Source organism: Lethenteron reissneri, chromosome 61 (assembly GCF_015708825.2).
Source record: "Lethenteron reissneri isolate LAM-NWPU_2019-01 chromosome 61, ASM1570882v1, whole genome shotgun sequence".
Lineage (NCBI taxonomy): Eukaryota > Metazoa > Chordata > Hyperoartia > Petromyzontiformes > Petromyzontidae > Lethenteron > Lethenteron reissneri.
The window spans coordinates 533,404-561,249 of NC_083839.1; the positions used below are offsets into that span (position 1 = coordinate 533,404).

A 27,846-nucleotide genomic window follows, 5' to 3' on the forward strand; every position below is an offset into this window, starting at 1 on the left:
AACTTGGGACCGAGCGTTCGTAAAAGTCTCCACTGCCCCCCTTGCCCCCCATGCCCCCCCCCCCTGGCACCCACCCCCTTAACTCGCGCGGAAATATCCCCGTGGCTTTCTCAGTTACCACGTTTCGCAGCGGCGAGAGGAGGAAATCCAAAGCTCACGTTTCCCCAACGCCAATTGTGCTGTAGAAGGTTTAGGTGAATGCATCTAGAGGTGACTTAGTGGTCAATCATTCCTGCCACACTTAATTTATGAATATGCACCGATTATAGAGCGCAATTGCACTCTGGTTTGATGCATAAGAGTATAGTTTATTCATTCACAACGTTTAACCTTCAAGCAATTCTAGATTTGAAGTTTCAACCTTCAATCAAACCATCCTCGAATACGGCTCTTTAGAGCAGCACTCGAGATGGAGGTCCTTCCGCCAGCAGTGGCAGGAGAGAAACATTGCAAGGATGTGTAGTTACCTGCTCAACACTGAAGCCAAAAACAGAGACATACCATCACACATTTCTGGCTTATGCCTGGTGACGTTATACGGTGTAGGTGTCTCCCCCGTTGAGCGAGCGTCTATAGCTTTATTGGAAGTGTGTAATTTGCGTAGCAGAGTTCCAGAACAGTCATGAGCACCATGTGCTTTTTGCATCGCTCGGCCCTTCCCCATCTCCCCAGCGAGGTCCCCCGCACGCGCGCGCTTGCTCCTGCCTGCGAATGCGCTCGCTAACATCGAAGGACGTTTTTGTCATCGGAAGCATCTGGTGAAATGATGGGGAATCGTCATTCCTCGCCAATCTACACGCCACAACCCCCGTATATCCTGTTCCAGGGCGGAGTGAATCAGCGCATGCGGAGGAAGGCGCGAACCGACGAAGCGGTTTCGCAGAGTTTGCAGAGGCCGAGCGAAGGCCCCCACCCCCTTCTCCCCTCTCACCCCACCACGGCGCAACCTCACGTTGTGTGCAGGTGACCGCCGTCATACCGGCTCTCTCCATCCGGGAATTTGTCGTCTCTCACCCAACCTGCCGAGCCATCGATTTAAGTTAAACGAGTCAAGATCTGGAAGTCACAATACGTGTTTTTTTTATGTAGTCTTATTTACAACGTTTTTCATGTTTTTGTTTCCTTTGGAAAATTTATTGAGCTCATTAATTTTACATTAACATGTCGCGGTGGCTAGGAGATGTTATCTCCCTCGCCTGGTATGCAGGAGTTCGTGGGTTCGATCCCGACCCCGACGCCTGCTGTATATTTGAAGTTTGCGTGTCTCTCTCTCGCTCTCCCTCCCCGTAGTCACGTGGGGTTTTCTCCGGGTCCTCCGGTTTTTCCCTTCACATTTAGAAACGTGCATTTAGAGTATTTGTCTGCTTTAAATGTCCACGTGATAAGCCACTTCGTTGAGCACCAATTTGTGATGGCCAGGTCGCTTCTGAAAAAGAGCAACAAAGCTCAATGGGCCTTACCTGAAAAAGTAAAACAAAATATCTATATTCTTGGATCTTTCGGTAAAGTCATGTAGAAGGGAAAACAATAAAATAAGCTGCTGTGGTTTTTCACACCTGATGATTGCTTGTGTTGCAATCAAAACGTCGTGAAAATGTTATTGTTTTATTTGTATTTTTATTATTATTTTATTATTTCCCTTCTACGTGACTTTACCGAAAGAACCAAGAAGATGAATCCCTGCAGTCACGAAAGCTTTAAATCGAAAAACAACCAAATCTTCAAAGGAATCGCCGCCCCGACTGGTGATGATTCGTCGAATTTGGAGTTGGGCAAACCATGACACCACCACACAGCAGTACTCTTCGGTTTTTTCTGTAAAGTCACGTAGGGGGATAAATAAATAAATGAAAAAAGAGTTCAATTAAATCACGACGTTTGGGAGGCAACACAAGCTGCCTCCGAAACTTCGTGATTTTATTTAGCAGTTTTTTCATTTATTTATTTTTTCACCTACGTGACTTTAATGAAAAAAAAACAAAGAGTACGATTCCTTGCAGTCACGAAAACTTCAAATCTCGAACCACACAGCGGACTGATCGTTGGACTGCCATTTATTCCGCGCATGCTCACCTCTCTGCACGTTACTCTACTCGGCAGTAAACGGCAAGACATTTCATCCTCGGCGTGAATCAAGTCAGCGGTTTCTCTGGTGAAAGGGGAATGAACTAATTATGGATGTCTGACGCCACACCGCACCACATGCAGCGTTTGCTCTAAAACATGGCCCCGGTTCCGTTTTCCTCTTTGTCATGTCCCCAAATGTTACTCTCCTCGAGCTCTCGGTGTCATATGGAAACGATTTTTTTAATTCCGACACCATTCCTAACTTCTGTTTTACGCGTGGACTTTTCACGACCAAATATTGAGAATGACAATTATCGCCGTCTTTCGGGTGAGATCACCGTGTAGGTTACAATGTAAAACTTTTACCAAACACCCTCCCGCGACAGCCGGCACAGCCAATCAAAGTCAAGCTGCCACGTGACAGGCACATATTCTGAGCGATTTGGTTTTTCAGGAAAAGTGGGATTTGAAAAGCCACACGCAATGATAAAAAGCGACATGCCTCCGATTTTGCTGAAAAACCAAGTAAATTGGCACATTTGCCCATCACGTGACAACTTTATTTCATTGGCTCTGTCAGGTGGTGGAAGGTCACAGTTAAACATTGTGACATTGTACACTACGCAATGATCGAACACAAAGTAAACTAATTATGAGTCGCAACGCCCTGTTGTGAAGAAAGAAAGAGTTCGCCTTTTGGCGTTCTCTGCTCTGACACTGGTAAGACGAGGCCCTAAAGAAGGCTGTCTCTGGTGTAAGCCAATCAGTTTCAAAGACAACGCAGATATTATTATCAGAGCATGTTTGTTCGCATGTTCACCACAAGTACGTGTGGTTAATGTGAACTTGATTCCTTGCAAACATCTTAACCCCTCCTGTTTAATTGCCAGAAAGCGTAAGGCGTATTGTTCTTTTTTCATGCACAGAACTCCAGTAGAACATCGGAGATCGAACGCACCAGAACTCGAACAAATCGGTGTTCGAACGATATTTCCGAACAATTTTTGCCCCGGAAACTGAACGAAATTCGGAGGTCAAGCGAGCAATCGCGACTTGAAAGAACCCGTACGGCTGAGACGCGTATGCCCAGCGTGCATGACACTTGCCCAGACAAAGGTTTTTCCACCTCCTCCTCCTCCTCACCACCTTTCACTCAAGCCATCAACTCTCCTTACTACAGATAAAGTGAAGTTCAATGTTCATTTATTTCATTCATTCCATATATTTATTCCATTTATTTATTGTATTTCTTGTTTTCATATATGCTTTCATGCATGTAATTACTGTAATTTACATTAATTTTTATGGGGAAAATTAATTCGGTGTTCGAACAAAATCGGTGTTTCGAATGGCCTTCGGGAACAAATTAAGTTCGATCGCCGGGGTACCACTGTACTTTGGAGATCCCTTCGAGTGCCCTGTTATGCACACTAGGCGGCAGCAACTTCCCCATCTGCACCGGGACACAGCGATGTTTGTTCCATGACATTCCAAAGCACTTTTTCAGTTCTCAGGAGGCTGGAATTTAAGCCGAACTAAGCACAGAACCAAATGTAAAATTATTTTATTCATGGACGCCGGGATATGAACACGGCATATTATTGAGGTGAGCGGCTTTGCACTTGGAATGTTGCGAGTTCAAATCCCTGACTGGGGGTTTGACTCGGCCCATCACTCCGGCAGGGTCGATAAAATAGATACCACTTTGTGGTGCCATCAACAGTGGTCGTGCTATGATATCACAACGGATGAGCTCCACCTCCATGCTCATTTGAGCAGCAAAATCACTTGGATCAATGCAGCGATCCAGAGTGGTGCAGCGGTCGTAGCGTGTTACTTCGCAATCACAGCGGCAGCCAGTTCAAACCCCAACCGGCGTTGTCCAACCCCATCACCTCTCCATGACACACAAGTCACATTTTGTCAAGTTAATTTCCCCCTGCCATAGGAATGAGGAATTTCCACCACCGGCTGCGGGTTGTAAATTGCACACGATCGGCGACGAATACGTTTTCGAGCGAGTAAACCGCTTCCATTGTCTGCACATATATAAACATATATTTTCACACACACACCAGTGCCGCCGACTCTTTTTACGGTATTATTACGATTACACGCGTTCTCCCGCAGCAGCCCCAGAACCGAGGCTAAATATACTCCGCAGGAGGAACCATGGAGACGGGGGGGGGGCACCGCGCACCACACAAGGGCAACACTGTCGCTCCTCCGCACAACAACAAACATCTCCCCCGGGGCCGACTGACTCCGGAGCGCGTTGCCCGTTCCTGTATAACGGCAAGGCACACAATTTCTAACGGTCGCGCACATCGGGCGGCCGACTGAGTGGCGGTGGCGGCGTTTACCACCGATCCACCGCTTCCTACGAAGTGGCAGCTCACGAGACGCCGGGAGGCACGACGCAGCCGCAATATTGGGTCTGTCTCAAGAAGGGTCCCTGCCAAGTCAGGGATATAACTGCTGGTGGTGGGGGGGGGGGGCACAAGCTGTCGAAGGTGGTCTCAACCCCAGGGACAGACGGCAATCATAATAATGACGGGAATAAAGGAAATCGATTTTGACACATTCGTCAAAGTTGAGTTTGTTATTGACAAATTTTTTCAACGGAAATACGTATGGAATATTTGTGCCTGCGTACTACGCTGCCAGCTCATAATCGTAATAGATTTTGTAACGTAGCATCTTTCGTCAAATAGATTACCACGAAAGTAGTTCAGAGGATGATTCGTGTTATCTCGTATAATCATGATCATCGGCCATCTGCTGCTGGATGAAGGCCTCCCCCAAGTGGCCAACACTTCTCACGATCCCGCAATGTGATAATCCGCCTAGCACCTGCACGCGAACCGATTCCATCGCTCTATCTCCACGTAAATCTGCTCTCCCAAGTAAATCACATGATACCGTTTGTTGTTTATCGCTACGTGGCGAAACGTTTCCCACTTTGCAGGTTTGCAAAACCACTTTGGAAATAAGTTCCGTCAGGTTTGCTTATCCGGGCCATTCTCCTAACACATGGGGGGGGGGGGGCGATGCGTTGCTTTGCCAGACTTCGGAATAGAGTTTGCACAATTGTAAGCAAAAAAAACTACATTTTTTAAAGATAACATTTCCTCATAAAACACAGATGAAAAAAGATGGGGATATGAACGCGATTCTAAAGCAATGGTGTTTTGATGACCACAGCGTGACGTGGAGATCACCCCCCCCTCCTCCCATCCAACGCAACAGCTGTTTTTAAACACCGAGGCAGCAAGCAGCTGACAGCAGGGTGGGTGCGGCAGTCCACAGTAGAAGGGGGGCTGCTGTTTTTCCAACAGCTCGCATAGCCCGCAAGACTTCCTTAAGTCTCCCCGTCCGTCCACAAAGGGGTAAGGGGTCATCACGCCTTCAGTCGGCTTGCAACAAAGGCGCCCCCCCCTGCCCCCCCCTGCCCCCCCCCCCCCCCACTCTTCGGGAAGATGCGACGATTGCACAGCGGCCACGCGGGCTGAGATCCGCCGGTCAATAATTCTCTGCACTGCTGCGTAACAAACCCCGCACCCCCCACGCCCCCCTCAAAGCGTTCACGGATAATTGTACAGTGACACCTCGGGCGGCCGGACAGAGAGCAGGAGCAGCTGCGGTGAGGTCAAGCCGAAAAGTCTGGTGGCGTGAAAAGTCCAGATAGCTGCGAATGAACATGAAAAATGTACGCAGCAGGGAAAAAAATTGCAACCGTCTGTACATGCCCGTGTGTAGTGCGCGTGTGTTTTACCGTATGGACTAAAATAAAATAACTGCAGAGTACTGTGCGTTGTCTACTGTGCTGGTGATTTGGTTGGTTGAGTGGTTGAGGGTACATCGGTCACCCCCATCCCCCACAACCCCGCCCCTCCATCCCCCTACCCTTCCCCATCCCGTCCATTCCCCACTACCCCTCGATTCCCGACCACCCCTCCCCTCCATCCCCCACAACCCCTCCCCTCCATCCCCCATAACCCTCCCCTCCATTCCCTACCACCACTCCCCTCCATCACTCCTTCCCCCATCCCCCACCACTAATATATTGAGTGTATTTAATACACGCTTACACACTAACATACATATTTTAGACATTATACACTACACTATACAATGTGTTTTAATGCATTCCATTACACATCACCGATTGTGTATATTAGTCGAAGCAAATATTACGGACACTATTTAATAATATTTTTTATTTTCTTCCATTGGATAGACTGTGGGTTTTTTTATATTAATTATTTTTATTGGCCAATACAGCAAAGCTAAGTGCAAATTCTAGGTAGCCAGGTGTTCCAATTCATTGGCAAGTACTCTTTGGTTCTTTCGGTAAAGTCACGTAGGTAGAAAAATAATTATTATTTTATTATTTTATTTCGACCTACGTGACTTTACCGAAAGAACCAAAAAGTATTGATTCCTGCAGTCACGAAAGCTTCAAATCAAGATTAATTGTCAAGTGTTTTACCCTATGTAACATTTATGAATTGTAAGAATCCCAATTCATAGTCGGTCGTAAGAAGGGATGCGACGAAAGCACACGTCCGTAAATCCAGGTCACCCGTATTACCGTTCCCATTTCCCGCTAACGACAAGCACAATCATTGACAACTTTCGCTCGGAATCGCATTTTCCATGCCACAGTGGGCCAGCGGCAACAAACGCATGCACGCTGCACACACAGGCACAGAGGCATCTCTCTCTCATCCGAAACAAAAACGCTTGCCACAATTGAACCACGATACCTCGCCGATATCGTCAGGGGGCGTAAACCATCGCGCAAAATCCGGTCATCCTCGCAGAAGCAGCGGCAGCTTTTGCCTCGCCAATCGACACAAAGACGGTCATCACATCGCACGCTTAACTACCTCGCCCGTTATGCAGAAGGTCGTGAGTTCGATCACAACCCGAACACCCGTATATTTGGAGTTTGTATGTTCTCCCGTGGTCGCGTGGATTTTTCTCCAGGTCCTCTGATTCTTCCCTCCAAAATGTAAAAGCATGCATTTAGAGTGTTTGGCTGCTATAAATTTCCATGTGTTAATCCACTTTGTTAAGCTATCATTTGTGGCCAGATCGCTTCTGAAAAAAAGAGCTATAAAGCTCGGCGGGCATTAACTGGTAAAATAAAAAATGTTTAGTTTTCAGATGCGCTTCTACGGCCGTCTGGAACACACTTTCTTCCGATATTAGGAAGCGACTGGGAGCTATCCCCTTTGAAATCGAGATTTAAAACTAATATCTTCAGAACTGCTTCTTGCGTTTAGTTTGTCGTCCTTCGCCCCGCACCTCCGATAAACACGGTTGGCTACGTACGGTGTGAAAAAAGTTCAACATACAAGCGTGTCGAGTGGTGTGGTACGCACGTTGTACGCGGATACGATGAGCTCGATGACATTGCTGGAGTCGTTTGCGAGGATCCCAACTGTGGCGCCCGGCAGAAGCTCCGTGTAGTTCTACAAAGACAAAGATCCCCCTTATAGCCTTAACAGACTGTAGGGGCAAGTGCTGTTAGCGAGCACCTTGTAGTTCTACGCACGCACAGACACACACACACACGACACTGTCGTTAGCTATTCACACATAGTGCAGACTTTACAAATGGATCCATCGACACCGGTACAAGCTCTATTCTGTTCTTGCGTATGATGAACAACGCACCCAGGAGATAAACACCAACGTCAAGCGAGGTCTGCGAGCCACGAGAGGGCTTCAGGAGAGGGCTCGTGTGGTTTTTCTGCGATTCCACCTCCCCTTCTCCTCCTCCCTTGAAGGAGCGCTGACGACAGTGGTGCTACGACATGGGTCCGTGGTTTGGGTTGTGTGGCCACAATGCCACGACTGACTGTGACTTGTCCATTCGTGAAGGAGATGTGCGCGTCGGCCTGTTGATGCTGCGATGTCGTTGATGGTCACAACACCAGCAGTGTCTTTGAGGAGGAATGTCAAAGCCAGGAGTTTGCGATGGTTGGGGTCTCGAATCATCTGCTCGTCCCGTTCCAATCTGATCGTACCCGTCACTCTTAAATTGAGATAAAAACCCCTGCGTGTTTGCGCACGCGTTTTCCCATTCAATTGAAACCGTTAATTTGAATCCGGCGTTTTCTGCATCGTGTAGGATGCCCATGCCAATCATCGATCGCGTGCAGCGTGTAGCGCTCCAATTTGTTATTTAACAGGAGGAGATCTAGGGCATTGGCAAGGCCACGGTTAGGCGTGCCGCGGTGGTGGTGGTGGGTCCGTCTGGGAGCCTAAACCGTAATCCATTCGCCGTGATTTGAAAAACGTGGTCGCAACAACGACGCCATTCATTTGCACCCTTTTAATACAACGACGGCGCGCACGTGAATGTAATCCATTAGCACGAAGAGAACTAAGCTACTGCGGATAATGCCCAAAGCCCTTCACCCCCCACCCACAGTCTTATGTAACCCGACCCCAGGAAACACAAGCGCCTCCACACCATGAGCTGCTGTTGAAATGAAAGGCACGACACACCTGCCTCATCTCCCACCACCGTGAACAACTCAAACGAGGTTCAAAGAGGACTTAGTCCAGGACTGACTTTATGAAGACGGCTGCCTGTGGCCTTGTCACACCGGGGCGTGGGGAGGCCTCGTCGGATCTCGGAAAAGAAACGGACCGAGCCTGGATGTGCTTTGGACGGATGACCACCCACGCCAAATAAAAAATATAAACAAATATATACACAATGGGCGATGTGTTGGGCAATGGCCCCTCCTTCAGAGCACACCAAGAAAGGTTATTGCCTGAAACGTCGTCCTATAATGATTGCTTTTCGTTTGAAGCAGTGTTACTGACGATTGCGTCGAATTTCCGCGCGTTATTTGTGCTCGTGCACCAATGCCATCGCAGCATCGCCAAATAATTTGCTTAACCGTGCACAAGAGGCTGCTGCGGAGCTACGTGGTGGGCATCAAGCATTGTTGTACTGTGCTTATATGCTCCCGCGTCTACCCTGCCCACACCTTCACAAATCCGCAATGACCTTCTGACCTTTGAGACTGTGCTCAGCAACTATGATTTAAAATTCTAGGTTTGAAGTTTTCGTTGCTGCAAGGATCCATACTCTTCCATTCATACGCTACAGTAATTTTGCTGGAGCAGTCACACCTGATGACGGATGCTTGTGTTGCTTCCAAAACGTCGTGATTTAATTTAGTTGTTTTATTTTTATTTTATTTTGTTTTCACCTACGTGACTTTACCGAAAAAACCAAAGAGTATGATTTAAAATAACAATGCGGGCGACATCTCAATCTTTTGCACAGGAGTAGGGGAGACAGGCCATTGGAAAGAGGTGAACGCAACGATGAGAGGGAGGCTGGTCGGGATTCACGACGCAGATGAGAAGAGGGATGAATTGAAATACAAATGTCATGGAAGACATTGGGGTGGACACGGAGTCAGTCATGAGAGCAGCGACTCGAAGGCAAATGTCAATGTGCACTTCAAGGAAATAATGTATTGTCATTATTAAGTTTGCCTGCCTCGCCGAGTCTCGACTCTTTATCAAGAGGGTCCTGTCAAATTTGCACAGCAGACAACGTTGCTTCTGCTGTGCGCGTGATCCCAATTGAGTCATTTGCGGGTGATGTTTCAGCATTGGGATGTGTGGTCAATACCAGTTAGGCGGCATATTACTAACAATGGGAGAAAAACGGTGAACTCGGAGGAAACCAAAGCAGAACACAGGGGGCAGAGAGAGAGAACATACAAACTCCGCGCAGACAGGTGCCCGAGTCGACAATCGAACCCCATGCCCTCCCTGCTGTTGGGCACATGCGTTACCACTGCGGCACCCTGCCAACATGTACACAGAGGAGTGACCACGCACGGAATGGAGAATAGGGGGGAGAGGTGGTGGTGGTGGTGGTATCTACAAGTGGCACTGAGCACTGAAGCAGAGAGGGCACGTGGACGGGAGCAGATTAGAATAACAAGCGGACCAGAGGTACCCAGACCTTACCTTGTACAGACCAAAATATGGGGTTGTCACGGCAAAAATTAAGTTGATGTTGTTTTCGGCCAACTTCTCACCGAGCAACCCCAGGGAGGGGTAATCCTACACAGAAACAAATATCTTACGAAAAAATATAGAAATGCGGGAGCATGTAAAGCTCATGCAGCAGCAATATTTAAGTGAATGAGCATGCATCACTGCCTCCGGCTGGCAGACAGTAATAAGTATAATCCATAAAAACAAAGTTTTTCACTCTAAATCCTTTATATGCGCGGCGGCTAGAGTCTTCTCGTTCTCTGGCTTGAGATGGCTGCCACCTATGGGTCAGATGATTGTCTGCAGTATTAAACAATTGGTAATTAAATATTTAATTTGTTTTCCCTAAACAGTGTAAAATTTTGGAAAAAAAATTTCACGAACATTAATTGTCTCGCACAACGAGTCTATGTGCAAAATGTCAGCTTGATTGGATCACGGGAAGTGGGTTTAAAAAACGACCGAAAGGTTTGCACGGTCGTAAGCAAGCAAGCAAGCACGCAAGCACGCAAGCAAGCGAACTTAATATAAAGGATTAAAAAACAGACCTGCAGTCAACCGTAATTACAATTAGAGCAGCATTATTACGACGTGATATTATAACCAAAATTACGTCCTGATTGCAACACATTACGAACTACAATTGTACTTGACCACAGGTCTACCAACTGAACCACGCCGACACACACTCCAACCGCGAACAGACATGGCACCAGATTAGCAGACAGTCCCAACTCTGTGTGTGGGCACGGCACAAGGCTGTGGGACAGCCCAACCGTGTGTGTGTGTGTGTGGGTAGAGCACAAGGTTAGTAAACGATAAATATTTAAGTGGCTAATGCACCGAGCTATCGGATCACCCCAATACTGAGTGGGGTAATGCAACAGGTTGGCACAGGCCAACTGTGATTGGGTACTGCACCAGGCTGGCACCTCCGATTAGCACGACTTGCTACGTACGGTGCGAAAGAAGTTCAATATACAAACAGTCAGACTGACTGTGACTGTGTAATACATCAGGCTGGCACAGTCCAACTGTGTGGGTACTGCACTAGGCCTGCACAGGCCAACCGCGAGTCGCTAATGAACGAGGCGGGCGCAGTCCAACCGTAAGCACCGCCGCTGGCTAGCAAACAATCCAACGGTGAGCGTGGATATCACACCAGGCTGTCGGCGGCCGAGTAGCTGTCATTGTTGTCGAGGTGGCAGTGCCCGTCGTGGGGCCGCAGGACCCCACCGAGCCGGCCGTCCAGCGCCAGGTGCGAGGCAGCGTCGGTGGCGAACACCAGCAGGTGAGACGCCTCCTTGCGCCAGCCAATGCGATCCTGCCGGGGCACATTGGGCACATTCCGCGATTGCCGGCCTCGTCCAGCGCAAGCTGTTGGGGCAAGTGCTGTTAGCGGAGCTCTTAGGAAGGCAAGCACGGCGCACGAGGGCATGGTGTGGCCAGCACCATGCCCGGCTGCCTTTGTCTCCCCAGTGTTTTATAGATGACACCAGGTACTCATTTAGGGACAAGTTTACCGACAGAAGGCAACAAAACTGGTTCAGGCAATCGCCACAAATGATCGCACAGCGCGCAACTGTGCCACCACTCCTCACATCTAGCAACAAAGACAAAGATCCCCCGTATAGCCTTAACAGACGGTTGGGGCAAGGGCTGTTAGCGGGCACCTTTGAAGGCCGGAACGGCACGCGAGAAGGTGGGGATGGCGAGCACCACGCCCGACCGCCTTCGTCTTCCCAGTGGCGATGTTAACACACTGCACTAGGTACTCATTTTAGGCCGAGTCGACATAGGAGAGGCCCAGACCAGTTCAGATAATATAATCGTTACTGGTGTTGGCCGTGAGCGGCAATCAAACTCGGGTCGCACGGCTCGCAGACTTAAACTTGGACGTGTCGTTTAAAAAAAAACTTGCCGTACGCTCGGGAGACACTGGCAGACCAATGTCCCAGAAAACTCTTGTGAATGAGACTCACCCGGGTCTCTTTCAGCTCTCACCACTGGGTTAAACAAAAATACACTTTAAACTTGAATTTGCTGCCAAATGAAATTGTTGGCTTGAAGGCATCTCCGGAAGTCTTGCGACGCAAGTGCTTGTTTTTGCTTGTGGTTTGGAACGATTCGTGTAATGATTCAATGATTCTCGTACTCAGGATACACGCGTAAAAATTGTTTCCACAAGATCCGGTTATTCGAAATTCATGAAAAATGACATGTTAATTGAAAGCGAATGTTGCCTGTTGGCTACTGAAAATAATGAGAGCAAAACAGGATGGAACACAGGAGACGGAAGAAGCAAGCCAAGACGGTACAAATCGGAACCCTGAATTGCGACAATTCATCAAATCGCATCGGGTCAGCGTATAATTCTACGCCTCATTTTAAACGCATTTCAACCCTACTGCGATCAAATGGAAGTCATGAAGATGCACTGAGCTTCCACAACATTATACAGCTCGTGGAGGTTAGGGAGACTAAACTTTGATGGCATTCGCACGCATTGAGAAGAGACAAAAAAACACAATTGGAAGAGCTATGGGGATTAGAGATCGGCAGACTCACACAGAGACCCATAGACTAGAGGGGGATATGGAGATGCCACTGGCGCAGGGCACAAGGAGGAGAGTTGGACAGATGGTGAGAGAGATAGTGGCGGTGAAACAAGATACGATGACAGTGGATGCGATGAAAGCAGAGGAACGAGGAGAGAGCCACACAGAGTAAGAAGATTCCAGCAGTGGCCCCAACGCATTAGTGGGACTTCTGGCTGAGAGTAAAATGTAGGTCAATGGGAATGATGTATGTACAGTAAAACCTTGGATTGTGAGTATCTTGGTCTGCGAGTGTTTTGCAAGACGAGCAATTTTTTTTGATAAATTTTAACTTGATAAACGAGCGAGGTCTTGCAATACGAGCAAGTACGTACAGTATACGCTTTGTCTGCCAAGCGTCACGTGATCACAACTGAGCCGATGGTTCTTCTCTCTCTCTCGCTGCGGGATTGTGGGTAATCGTCTCCCATGCTCGGTCTCAGTGGGCGTGCCTCACTCGTATAGTCAACATCCGTGCGAGCGTAGACTGTTTACTACAATATAGTGTCGTGACCACGTGTGTGTGCATAAAGCATTTTTTTATTTTGTGTCCAAGTGTAGTGGCTGTTCTTTAGTAACTGTACTGCAACAATGACCCTCTCCTCCTCTCCTCTCTCTCATCTCCCTCACACCAGCCACGATTAAATGTAATTAATACATTTGATCACTTTATATTACATTTAAATAATAAAAATATAAAAAGGTATTTTGGATTAATAATTTTTACGCTAATATTTTTGGGTTGTGGAACGAATCCATCTGAGTTTACATTATTTCTTACGGGGAAATCCGCTTTGATATACGAGTGCTTTGGATTATGAGCACGTTTCCGCAACGAATTATGCTCGCAATCCAATGTTTTACTGTGTTATGCTCCGTGTACACAACAGGAGTGCAAAACGGAGAAAAAGGTAAGCAGGCCGCAAAACATAATTAAACACTAAATTAATTATTCATGAAAGTCAGATTCATCACGCTTGGGAAAGGCAGCAAGAACACCAACAAAAGCGTCCCAGACCACGCCAAGATAAGGCCGCACGAGACGGGACATTAAACATTGACCTGGCGAGTGAACATGCGCGTGTGCGTGTGTGTGTGCGCGTCGTGGTGACGTCACCGCCACTTAGTGGCGAATGGCGGTTGTTGTGGTTGTTGTTGTTGTGTGTAACCGGCACTGCTGCGCAACGCACCCCGCACACCGCGGCCTGCATGATGGCGTCGAAGCCACCCTCCGGGGCGTCCTTGTTGCGGGAGACGTTGAGACGCTTCACCTCCTCGTTGAAGCGGTCCACCTCGTCGGTGAGCGAGAGCAGGTGGCGGAATTCGAACGACGGCACGCACTTCGGGAAGCGCTTGTACCTGCTCGGTGAGAGCATGGGGCAGCGGGGGGTGGGGGGGGGGGGAAGGTGCCACCTGTCACTCAACCGAAGTGAGAAGAGCACGGCAAATAACGTGGCTCCGTGGGCTTCGTTTTGTTTAAAAATTCCCAAGATTGATGCGGATTGTGATGTCGGGATGACGTCATGAGACATGGTATCCACTCAGAACTATTGGAGGGCAACTTTGGGCCATTTAAGTGCAGGACCAATTTATGTAAACTTCAAATCTAGAATGCGCAGTCATTGTTTGTGGCTCGGCACTAAACGAACAGGTAACAGCTAGAAATTGATACAATGACGCTTAGCAAAACGGACGATATGACGGTTGCTGTGGACGTTACCCCGTATGATGTATCATAGTATATTGGCATATCGTGGCCACCCCACCAACTACACGGAGCCACCGGTCGACCAGTACAACCTTTACTCAAATCCCACTACGTGAAAAAAATTATTAAAGAAATCGATAAGAGTGTTAACATCCAAGCGTTTGCACGAATTCACGCACCGTGAGGCAGGCCTGGCCGGAATGGGGCATCCTGTTTCATCCTTTGTTCCGTGTCCACCGAGAGGCGTGCATGCACGTACGTACGTACGTACACACCTGCATGCGTGCGTGCGCACTTGCGGCTTCTCACCCGGCGCAAGGCTTGTGAAGGTACGCCGGCGCCGAAAAGGCGTAGGGAGAGGCCGGTTTGTCAACAAACGAGCCGAAGCCCAGACGCAGGTTGCTGGTGAGCCCCGCCATCTCCGCCGCCAAGCGGGAGCCGAGCAGCTGCATGGTGGCCAGGTCGTCGTGCATGGACAGAGACAGGTCCATCATGTAGTAGATGTCCACCGGGTAGTCTTCCACTTGGCGAACCCGAACTTCAAAGCTCACGGGGTCCCCTGTTGGTGAGGTTGCGAGATCAGAGACGAGTGTTTAGAGCAGAGGGGAGCGCAGACACTCTGGGTATCGTGGGCGTCCAAACGGCCAATATGTATATATCTCTAAACGTCGCAAAGAGACACCAACAAAATGTTTAAGTAAAAATTGCACCTTTGACTATTAATACTGGTAGGAACCTCCTGGTTACACCAGCCCACAGGGGATTATTGTGTCCGTCCGTCGTGCAGGGAGGGGCTGGGTGGGGAGGGAGGGGCTGGGTGGGGATGGATGGGGAGGGGAGGGTGGGGAGGGGCTGGGTGGAGAGGGGCTGGGTGGGGAGGGTGGGGAGGGGCTGGGTGGGGAGGGGCTGGTCACCCCGTGGTGCCCTAATAAAACTCAACGTTTAACCTACTCACGCCGGCTTGTGCCCGCCCTCACAGTCGGGCATATTTGCGGAATACACTACGCAGCCGTTGACCCTGGCCATTGACTGAGCAACCCAACGTTCCTACCAGCTCCCTCCGCAGGAGAATGTGTTTTGACAACTTGTGTTGATGAGGTCGTGGGATGACAGACAAGTGTTTATAGCAGGGGGGCGAGCAGCCACAGAGCGCATCGTGGGTGTCTGGACACGCAGAATGTTTAAACGTCGCAAAGAAACATCCACAACGTTTTAAATAAATAAATAAAGATATTCGCGTCATCGTTTGACTACTTATCAACAAAGTGATATGTCTACTTTATTTTACGCTTGTAAACAACATTCTTTCTAAACATTGCACACATGCACAATGCACCAAGTGATTTCACACACTGGTGAACATAGGGAGATGCCCACCGGCTGTTTACTGCACTTAGCAAGTGGTGGAAATTACATTCTTGTGACAGGGATGTGCAAACCCACAGCCCGATTATTCATAACTTCCCACAAAGTGGTACTCGTTTGATCAACTCTAGACGGATGAATAGCCGAGTCAACCACCAACTGAATGTTTAATGCCCGGTCTTCCCATTGCCAGCTGTACTCCAACCACATAGCACGTGGCCAGACTGACAGCAGCAGGTGCAATGAGATTCTTAATGAGCATGGTGCGTGCGGTAGAGCTGGGACGTCCAACACCATCAGGGATAAGACCAGGCCCTTGGGAGCGAAATTTATGGCCACGGAACATCACGTGCGGGAGCACCCCCCCCCCATCACTTCGCATGAAATATAAAATCAAATGCTTTGTATTTTATGTAAAGGCCCCCAAGGCCCTGAACGTGGGGCCCTGGTGCAATTATTTCACCTCTCACCCCGCCCCAACTCTCATCAGACCGTGGACTCACCGGGCCGCAAATTTAGAGTCACGGCTTGCGGCGACTGCTGCACCACAGCCGCTAAACCGCCGCCGCCACCAGCTGCCGCAGTGTCCAACTTCTCGCTCAGCGGCATATCCTTCGTGATCGACCGCCGGCTTCTGGGAGCCTCGATCTGCTCGGCGGGGCAGCCGGCCTGCAGGAGGCGGCGAACCAGGTCACAGCGCGACAGGCCTCCCGCGGGGCTGCCCCTGAACTCCTGCGCGAGAAGGGAAAGGAGAGCTTAGGCTGATAAGGGAATTGATTGGCTCAAGTTCTTGGGCTCTTTTTGCCCCCAACTTTGGCGCTTTAACGGGACGGAACGGCGAATCGGAAGTAACGGGCCATACGGGAAGGCGTGTGGCACAGTTTGGCGCCAGCTATCGTAGAGTGCAGCGGTCGTGTCGCTACAGTTCTATGCGGTGAGTACAATGTCTTCAAAAGCAGCAGGACTACTACGCCTCTCTTATTAAAATTAACGCTTATCGCCTGCGCGTTCTGAGATTCGGCGGTGAACGGGACACCCACCCTGCAACTTGCAGACGTTTCGGAACGGGAAAGGGTCAAGTGTTTTAGAAACTCAAAGCTCCTTCCATAAAAATCTCATCTCAACCATTCCAATGCTCTGCTGCAGTCTAGCCAAGGGCCCCCCCCAGTGGCAGCTGTCCCTGTACAGCAGAAGGTATACGCAGCATGTGTATTCATTTGCCAGTAGGGGACGATATAGTGTAAAAAAAACACTTTCGCTGCTCACTTCATACTCTTTGGTTCTTTCGGTAAAGTCACGTAGGTATAAAATAAAACAAAATAAATTAAATGACGACATTTCGGGCGCAACACAAGCGTCCGTCATCAGGTGGGACAACCACAGCAAGAAACTATTGCTGAAGTGGGCAAAAGGGCTGCTGTAACAAGAGGCTATATAGGTAAGAGAGGGGGGGGGGAGGAGCCAGCAGCCCTTTTGCCCACTTCAGCAATTGTTTCTTGCTGTGGTTGTCCCACCTGATGACGGACGCTTGTGTTGCGCCAGAAACGTCGTGATTTAATTTCTTTTGTTTTATTTGATACCCACGTGACTTTACCGAAAGAACCAAAGAGTACGGATCCCTGCAGTCACGAAAACTTCAAATCTAGAGATGCTCACTTCATGTTGGCACCAGCCACAATCCGGGTGCAACAGCAGACATTCCTGGCATGAATCCGCCCCACCGAACACACACGGATTCGACTCAACCGCTTGTGCGCCACCTGCAAAGAGACACACAGAGCCACGTGTTGATGTTCATCACCATCACAAACTGTAGTCTATCCCACTGTTCAATGAAGAACAGGGAACAGGCTCCTCCTATACTGTCAAGAACCCTCGTGGTCCTTCAAGAAAACGCAATGCAACCGACTCTTGGTTCGTGACATCCTCTCATCGCTCCATCTCCACAGTGGTCGTGTACCCAGACAAGTTTGCTCGTTTTGCCACCAAATCTGTCCTGTCTCATGCCTAACATCCTTTTTTTGCAGTCGATATTGCATCGGACTATAAATAAAACCCCAAAACACGGCAAGTTACAACAACAAAAATGGGACAAAATGCAGACGCGTGCAAACAAACGCACGCAGACAGGACAAATGCTCGAATCTCCAATGCGACAGGAGGCACCGGCGCACGGATCGGAGGAAAACAAATCGGAATCGCCACACTGCTGATGTCACAAACTAGCGCAGCAACAGGCCCATGCAAGGCCGTAGTTATAATATATATTGAGGGGGACACATCCCACACAACCCCCCAATATTCAAATATGTTCAAAATGTCCCCACCAATATATTGATATAAACAATAAAAGAAAATTCTATGCTATGTAAATAAAAACAAAAATTTGCTAAACCTTGGCCACAATATATGGACTCGTCTTCATATAACTGTAATAAGAGCCTATGTCGGATTCACGTGGTGATCGGCTTTGCCGGTCCCGCTTTACAGCCAATGGGGGGAGAGCCTGGGAGCATGGCCTCGGCGTGATCACGGGATGTCAGCTAGGTGATTGGTTTCGCTGGTCTTGGCCTCAGCCAATGGGAAGACAAGTCAGGGGCGTGGTCCCGGGAGTTGATGAGGAATCTGGAATATTCGGCGCAGGCTATTGAGGATTGGCTGGAGTGTACCACGTGACCCAGGCGTTAAATAAGGGGAGAGAGGAGAGACACGGGGTCAGACACGGAACGAAGAGAGAGAGGGGCCATGCGCGAGTGGGGCTCCGGGTGCCACGTGGTGGTGTGTCTCTGGTGGCTGTCTGCCCGCTTCCCGTTGCCTGCCAACAACGGGGGAGTGTTTGTGAACTGCAAGAAGTGAAATAAAAGGACCGATTCCACAAGCCGTCTCCAGCGTGTTATTACATAACAATGCATAGATTTCTGTTCATATGATTCTGGTTATGGTTGTACTTTATAAATCCCTAATCTCTGCCATTATATACAATGAAACACGAAAAGATAAAAAGAAAAAAGAAAAGCAATGTAATAAAATACACTATTTGACATTATTGTAAAAAAAAAAGTCCATCACACGTGTTAGTGAATTTTTTTTATATTTTAGGCAGGAAATTTGTTTTCAAATTTAGTTTTTTTCTGGGGGGCAAGATGTGTTCCCCCCAATGTTGACTGCATGGCTACGACCTTGGGGCCATGGGTTTATAAAAGCAAATGGCAACGGATGCCAACGATTGTACACCCCTGCAGCTTCATTGGCGGGTGTCATCCCAGTAAACAAGCAACCCTGGACCAACTTTGGCACGTGATTGAACCGTTGACCCATGTTTACTGTGTCATTATGAAATCCTTGGCCGCATCAGCCGCGATCAATCCACTGCTGGGCGAAGGCCTCCTGCAAGCCGTACCCATCTCTCGCAGTTCTGAGATGTAAAAAATTAACCCGTAAAAACAAAGTTTTTCACTATAAATCCTTTATATGCGTGGCATCGGTTTTATTTTACTATTCATTTCTGTTTTTCTTGAGTAAGAGTTTCATTTTTATCACATTGGTATTTTAAATTAAATGTGAAAAAAAATCCTAAAAAGTGGAAAATTTTGGAATTGTCATGCACAACGAGTCTGTGCAAAATGTCAGCTCGATTGGATCACGGGAAGTGGGTTAAAAAACGACCGAAAGATTTGCACGGTCGTAAGCGCGCAAGCAAGCAAGCAAGTGAACTTAATATTAAGGATTTAAAAAAGAGAAATCCATCTCACCACCTGCACACGAGAAGATTTCAAGCGCTCTATCTCCTCGAGCAGTAGTTCTTAAACCTGGGGTGCACGCACCCCCTGGGGGTGTGAGATGCCCTTTCTGGGGGTGCGAGACATGGCCAGACATGCAAACTCCAAATATACAGCAGCAGGCGTCAGGGTCGGGATCGAACCCACGACCTCCTGCACACCAGGCGAGGTAGTTAACATCTCGCCTAACCCTGGCCCACGTGTTTACTGTTAACCTTCATGCTTTTCGGAAGTCCCAGTAGCTTCCCGCTCAATCGAGCATGGGGTTAGTGATCATATCCCGTTGAGCCGGCAACGGAAATTCCACATTCCTTAGGCGGGAGGGAAGCGAGCAATTTCAAATAACAATAAACCTTTGTGGTCATTTATAGGAGTTATGCATAAGTAAATAGCGTGTGTAAAAGTAATTAAAGTGCACATAACTTCATCAATATGTACATATACTGTCATTATTGTTATTGCTGTACGTTATTAATGTGCACCAAGTATTGCTGGGTTTGTGTGTTCATAATTGCATGAGTTCCTAACGTGTTAATGAGTTAAGCATGTGTTTGTTTACGAATGGGTGTGTTTATCATTGCATAACGAACGCGTTAATTATATGCTGAACATCAAATTAAGAACGTTTATTGCTCTATTCTTTGGTTCTTTCGGTAAAGTCACGTATAAAGAAAAAATAATAAATTAAATAATAACATACGACGTTTCGATTGCAACACAAGCAATCATCATCAGGTATAATGAAATAGCGACATAAAATCTAACCAGAAAAAATTATAGACAGACATATAAGCAGACAGATATCACCAAGATACACACAGCGGGCAACACAGGTACAGAGAGGGGTGATCGTCTCTGTACCTGTGTTGCCCGCTGTGTGTATCTTGGTGATATCTGTCTGCTTATATGTCTGTCTATAATTTTTCTGGTTAGATTTTATGTCGCTATTTCATTATACCTGATGATGATTGCTTGTGTTGCAATAGAAACGTCGTATGTTATTATTTAGTTTATTATTTTTTCTTTATACGTGACTTTACCGAAAGAACCAAAGAATAATTCCTGCAGTCACGAAAGCTCTAAAGTTAAGATTGAACGTTTATTGCATTTATCAATAAGTTACTGTGCTAATATGTTATTCATGCGCAAGTTATTAAATCAGTTGCCGTGTTTATTAATTGGGTTGTGTGTTAACCAAACACACGAGTTACTAACTTTAAAAGTTACTAACTTTAAAAGTTACTAACTTGTTAGTAGCAAGTGATCAACATTAAGTGACACCACTACTGTACTGTGAGTGAGCCACACACGTGTTACATCAGTCAATGCAGTTGTTATCAACCCCTAGTCCCACGTTAAACATTGACAGCATCATCATCATCATTCTTATCATCATCATCATATCGAGTAGTGTTACACACAGCGGCACAATGTACACGAATCGCACCTTTCAACAGCGGCAGCAGCAGCATCAGCACCATCAGCTGTTGTTGCTGCACGGCAGCAGTAGCAAGGAGACCCATGTCTCTTTAACACCACCACCAACAACAACAACCACCAGGAGGATGATGGAAGAGGATGATGATGAAGAGGAGGAGGAGGGTAGCTCAGAGCCACGACATTTCACACGACACGGGGCTAGGACGAGGTAGGAGACGATGAGAAGTGGTGATGATGGTGGTGGTGGTGGTTAGGGGGGGGCGCACCCGGGCGGATTTGCGTCACCAGATAGGAGGCTCGCAACCCCCACAGCCAGCAAACCACCCCCCCACCACCCCCCCACCACCACCCCCCCACCACCACCCCCACCACTACTACCTCCCCCCACCCCCCACCACCACCCCCCCACCACCACCACCCCCACCACTACCCCCCACCACCACTACCCCACCACCACCACCCCCTACCACTACCCCCCACAGCCAGCAACCTCCCACCACCAGCACCCCCCCCCTCACCACCACCACCCCCCCACCACCACCCCCACCACTACCCCCCACAGCCAGCAACCCCCCACCCCCCCACCAACACCAGCACTCCCACCAACACCAGCACCCCCACCACCACCCCCCACCACTACCCCCCACAGCCAGCAACCCCCCCCACCCCCCCACCAACACCAGCACCCCCCCACCAGCACCCCCCACCACCCCCCCGGCTCCTACCTCATCACCACCACCACGCGAATTAAAGAGACTCCCTGCTGCTACTGCTCGCTGTTGTGTTAGTTAGTCTGTTGTTCTTGCCACCACCGCGCCTACGATTTAGCACCGGTTGGCTACGTACGGTGCGAAAGAAGTTTAACATACGTAGTGAGTTCTCAGCGAGACAAAGATGACCGTAGTTAAGGCACAATTGTTCATTTAACCAAAGGGCGGTATAACACAATACTTGAAGGGGTAACGGCCCCTTCACCCGTAATCAATGGGAAACACCCCTAGCACTTTCGATTTAAAGCTTTCGTGACTGCAGGGATTCATCTTCTTGGTTCTTTCGGTAAAGTCACGTAGAAGGGAAGTAATAAAATAATAAAAAATAAAACATACAGCGGCAGCAATTATTTTATTATGTTTTATTTTTTATTATTTTATTACTTCCCTTCTACGTGACTTTACCGAAAGAACCAAGAAGATGAATCCCTAGCACTATCCCCTTGACTGATCTTACTCCCAGTCCTCCGCTAAGAGTGCTAGGGGAGGCTATCTGATCCGGCCCTGGTCAATGTTGCACACTCGAGATGAAGGACGTGGGCAGGTGCTCCAAATCGAGGGCAAGCACATTTATTTATTGTGGTTCATATGAATCTTGGGAAGAACAGCACCGTTACTCTGTAAAATGCAACAGCGCGTGTTACACGCAGCCATCCTTCCGAGACGCCATTAACCATGTGGCTGGTTTACACGTGCGGTTATTCATTAACCCTGCCAGCCACCTACAGGCCCGACTCAGTCATCACATGCTGCTGTACACACATGCATTGATGCACTGCACAGCACATCAGGACCTTCACAGAACCACACTTTACTCCCTTGCTGCACAAGGACACACTTAAAAGAGTGATCCATTCCTAATGTGCCACATCAACTAGACCGGCTCTTACAAAATCATCAGTCCTGAAACTCTTAGGGCCACGCCACTGGCTTGCCCTGCCCGGTCCTGAGAAGGACAGTGAGCCAGGGGAGTTCCAGGGCCTATCTGCCGGTCTTCAGTCTTCACTGGCTAAGCTTCTAACACACTGGACCTCGAGCTCTCTGGCCAGAGGTCGCAACCGGGTACCCGATACCCGTACCCGGCCGGGTACGTGTACCCGTTTGCGATCCTGGTGCGGCCGGGTACGGGTAGGCCGTTAGTTACTGGTGAGTCACCGTTTGTCACTCATTTTTGGTAGGGTACGGGTAGGGAACGGGTACCCGTACCCATTTGTGACCCTGGTGCGGCCGGGTATGGGTAAGGAATCAAAACCCGTTTGCGACCTCTGCCTCTGGCTCCCCGCCTTTTATAGGAATCGCCTCCGAGGGGTGGGGGCTATGGGGGATCACAGCGCCACCCATAGCCCCCCAGGGTTAACCGTTGCGGACGTGGATGTAGACACCCCTATGTGTTTGTCCGCTTCCCTTCCCGTAACCACCCCTACACGTGTGCCTGTGTGTGTGTTGAACTTCTTTCGCACCGTACGTAGCCAACCGTGCTAATCGGAGGTGCGGGGGGAAGACAAACTACGGGTCTCTGTGTGAGTCTGTGGGTCTCTGTGTGAGTCTGTGGGTCTCTGTGTGAGTCTATGGGTCTCTGCAAGTCTGTGGATCTGTGTGAGTCTATGGGTCTTTGTGTGAGTCTATGGGTGTCTGTGTGAGTCTGTGGGTCTCTGTGTGAGTCTATGAGTCTCTGTGTGAGTCTATGGGTCTCTGCGAGTCTGTGGATCTGTGTGAGTCTATGGGTCTTTGTGTGAGTCTATGGGTGTCTGTGTGAGTCTGTGGGACTCTGTGCGAGTCTATGGATCTGTGTGAGTCTATGGGTCTCTGTGTGAGTATGTGGGTCTCTGTGTGAGTCTATGAGTCTCTGTGTGAGTCTGTGGGTCTCTGTGTGAGTCTATGTGTCTAGTGTGAGTCTATGGGTCTCTGTGTGAGTATGTGGGTCTCTGTGTGAGTCTATCGGTCTCTGTGTGAGTCTATGGGTCTCTGTGTGAGTCTATGTGTCTAGTGTGAGTCTGTGGGTCTCTGTGTGAGTCTATGGGTCTCTGTGTGAGTATGTGGGTCTCTGTGTGAGTCTATCAGTCTCTGTGTGAGTCTATGGCTCTCTGTGTGAGTCTATGGATCTGTGTGAGTCTATGGGTCTCTGTGTGAGTATGTGGGTCTCTGTGTGAGTCTATCGGTCTCTGTGTGAGTCTATGGGTCTCTGTGTGAGTATGTGGGTCTTTGTGTGAGTCTATCAGTCTCTGTGTGAGTCTATGGCTCTCTGTGTGAGTCTATGGGTCTCTGTGTGAGAGGGGTGGTGGTGGGGGGGGTAGTGGTGGGGGGGTGGGGGTGGTGGTGGGGGGGGTGGTAGTGGTGGGGGGGTGGGGGTGGTGGTGGGGGGTGGTAGTGGTGGGGGGGTGGTAGTGGTGGGGGGGTAGTGGTGGGGGGGGGGGGTGGTAGTGGTGGGGGGGGTGGTAGTGGTGGGGGGGGTAGTGGGGGGGGTAGTGGTGGGTGGGGGTAGTGGTGGTGGGGTAGTGGTGGGGGGGGTAGTGGTGGGGGTGGTGGGGGGTGGTAGTGGTGGGGGGGTGGAAGTGGTGGGGGGGGGTAGTGGTGGGGGGGGTAGTGGGGGGGTAGTGGTGGGGGTGGTGGGGGGGGTAGTGGTGGGGGGGGTAGTGGTGGGGGGGGGTAGTGGTGGGGGGGGATAGTGGTGGTGGTGGGGGGTTGCTGGCTGTGGGGGGTAGTGGTGGGGGTGGTGGTGGTGGGGGGTAGTGGTAGTGGGTGGGGGGTGCGAGCCTCCTGTCTGGTGACGCAAATCCGCCCGGGTGCGCTCCTCCCACCAAATCACCACCACCATCATCACCACTTCTCATCGTTTCCTACCTCGTCCTAGCCCCGTGTCGTGTGAAATGTCGTGGCTCTGAGCTACCCTCCTCCTCCTCTTCATCATCATCCTCTTCCATCATCCTCGTGGTGGTGGTGGTGGTTGTTGTTGTTGGTGGTGGTGGTGGTGTTAAAGAGACATGGGTCTCCTTGCTACTGCTGCCGTGCAACAACAACAGCTGATGGTGCTGCTGCTGCTGATGATGCCGCTGTTGAAAGGTGCGATTCGTGTACATTGTGCCGCTGTGTGTAACACTACTCGATATGATGATGAGAATGATGATGATGCTGTCAATGTTTAACGTGGGACTCGGGGTTGATAACAACTGCATTGACTGATGTAACACGTGTGTGGGTCACTTACAGTACAGTAGTGGTGTCACTTAATGTTGATGACTTGCTACTAACAAGTTAGTAGCTTTTAAAGTTAGTAACTCGTGTGTTTGGTTAACACACAACCCAATTAATAAACACGGCAACTGATTTAATAACTTGCGCATGAATAACTTCTTAGCACAGTAACTTATTGATAAAGGCAATACACGTTCTTAATTTGATGTTCAGGATATAATTAACGCGTTATGCGATGATAAACACACCCATTCGTAAACAAACACATGATTAACTCATTAACACGTTAGGAACTCATGCAATTATGAACACACAAACTCAGCAATACTTGGTGCACATTCATAACGTACAGCAATAACAATAATGACAGTATATGTACATATTGATGAAGTTATGTGCACTTTAATTACTTTTACACACACTATTTACTTATGCATAACTCCTATAAATGACCACAAAGGTTTATTGTTTTTTGGAATTGCTCGCTTCCCTCCCGCCTAAGGAATGTGGAATTTCCGTCGCCGGCTCAACGGGATATGATCACTAACCCCATTCTCGATTGAGCTGGAAGCTACTGGGACTTCCGAAAAGCATGAAGGTTAACAGTAAACACATGGGCCAGGGTTAGGCGAGATGTTAACTACCTCGCCTGGTATGCAGGAGGTCGTGGGTTCTATCCCGACCCTGACGCTTGCTGATGTATATTTGTAGTTTGTGTGTCTCTCATCATCATCATCACGGTGGCTAGGAGATGTTGACTACCTCGCCTGGTATACAGGAGGTCATGGATTCGATCCCGACCCTGACGCCTGCTGCTGTATATTTGGAGTTTGCGTGTCTCTCTCTCTCTCATCATCATCACGGTGGCTAGGAGATGTTAACTGCCTCGCCTGGTATGCAGGAGGTCGTGGGTTCGATCCTGATCCTGACGCCTGCTGTATATTTGGAGTTTGCGTGTCTCTCTCACATCATCATCATCATCGCGGTGGCTAGGAGATGTTTACTACCTCGCCTAGTATGCATGAGGTCGTGGGTTCGATCCCGACCCTGACGCCTGCTGCTGTATATTTGGAGTTTGCATGTCTGGCCATGTCTCGCACCCCCAGAAAGGGCATCTCACACCGCCAGGGGGTGCGTGCACCCCAGGTTTAAGAACTACTGCTCGAGGAAATAGAGCGCTTGAAATCTTCTCGTGTGCAGGGGGTGAGATGGATTTCTTTTTTTTACATCTCAGAACTGCGAGAGATGGGTACGGCTTGGAGGAGTCCTTCGCCCAGCAGTGGATTGATCGCGGCTGATGTGGCCAAGGATTTCATAATGACCCAGTAAACATGGGTCAACGGCTCAATCACGTGTCAAAGTTGGTCCAGGGTTGCTTGTTTACTGGGATGACACCCGCCAATTAAGCTGCAGGGGTGTACAATCGTTGGCATACGTTGCCATTTGATTTTATAAACTCATGGGCCCAAGACCGTAGCCATGGAGTCAACATTGGGGGGACCAAATCTTCCAGGGGGTCTAGCCCCCCCCCCACCCCCCAGAAAAAAAACAATTTGAAAACAAATTTCCTGCCTAAAATATAAAAAAATGTTTTTACAATTATGTCAAATAGTGTATTGTATTACATAGCCTTTTCTTGTTTCATTGTATGTAATGACAGAGATTAAGGATTTATAAAGTGCAACCATAACCACAATCATATAAACAGAAATCTATGCATTGTTCTACGAAGACAAGTCCAGATATTGTGGCCAAGGTTTAGCAAATTTTTGTGTTTATTTACATAGCATATAATTTTTTGTAAAAAATATTGTTTATAGCAATATATTGGCAGGAACATTTTGAACATATTTGAATATTGGGGGGTTGTGTGGGATGTGTCCCCCTCAATATATATTATAATTACGGCTTTGCATGGGCCTGTAGCTGCGCTAGTTTGTGACATCAGCAGTGTGACGATTCCGATTTGTTTTCCTCCGATCCGTGCGCCAGTGCCTCCTGTCGCATTGGAGATTCGAGCATTTGTCCTGTCTGCGTGCGTTTGTTTGCACGCGTCTGCATTTCGTCCCATTTCTGTTGTTGTAACTTGCTGTGTTTTGCGGTTTTATTTATAGTCCCATGCAATATCGACTGCAAAAAAAGGAAGTTAGGCATGAGATGGGACAGATTTTACAGCAAAACGAGCAAACTTATCTGGGTACCCGACCACTGTGGAGATGGAGCGATGAGAGGATGTCACGTACCAAGAGTTTGTTGCATTGTGTTTTCTTGAAGGGCCACGAGGGTTCTTGACAGTATAGGAGGAGCCTGTTCCCTGTTCTTGATTGAACAGTGGGCTAGACTACAGTTTGTGATGGTGATGAACATCAACACGTGGCTCTGTGTGTCTCTTTGCAGGTGGCGCACAAGCGGTTGAGTCGAATCCGTGTGTGTTTGGAGGGGCCGATTCATGCCAGGAATGTCTGCTGTTGCACCCGGATTGTGGCTGGTGCCAACATGAAGTGAGCACCTCTAGATTTGAAGTTTTCGTGACTGCAGGGATCCGTACTCTTTGGTTCTTTCGGTAAAGTCACGTAGGTATAAAATAAAACAATGAATTAAATCACGACGTTTCTGGCGCAACACAAGCGTCCGTCATCAGGTGGGACAACCACAGCAAGAAACAATCGCTGAAGTGGGCAAAAGGGCTGCTGGCTCCTCCCCCCCCCGCCTCTCTTACCTATATTGCCTCTTGTTGCAGCAGCCCTTTTGCCCACTTCAGCAATTGTTTCTTGCTGTGGTTGTCCCACCTGATGACGGATGTTTGTGTTGCGCCCGAAACGTCGTGATTTAATTAATTTTGTTTTATTTTATACCTACGTGACTTTACCGAAAGAACCAAACAG

At 48.7% G+C, this 27,846-nt stretch overlaps 1 protein-coding gene and 1 pseudogene across 1 annotated transcript in view; one reads left to right on the plus strand and one right to left on the minus strand.

Moving 5' to 3' along the window:
• The window catches only part of LOC133358312 (integrin beta-3-like), a 36,032-nt pseudogene extending 14,791 nt beyond the window's left edge, over positions 1-21,241 (minus strand).
• A 3,351-nt stretch (positions 21,242-24,592) lies between these two features.
• The window catches only part of LOC133358311 (integrin beta-5-like), a 43,352-nt gene continuing 40,098 nt past the window's right edge, over positions 24,593-27,846 (plus strand). Inside the window, exons 1-2 of the mRNA XM_061576566.1 lie at positions 24,593-24,829; positions 27,359-27,462. Coding sequence (XP_061432550.1) covers positions 24,751-24,829; positions 27,359-27,462 — 183 coding nt within the window. The 5' untranslated portion in view covers positions 24,593-24,750. The remainder of the gene's footprint in view (positions 24,830-27,358; positions 27,463-27,846) is intronic.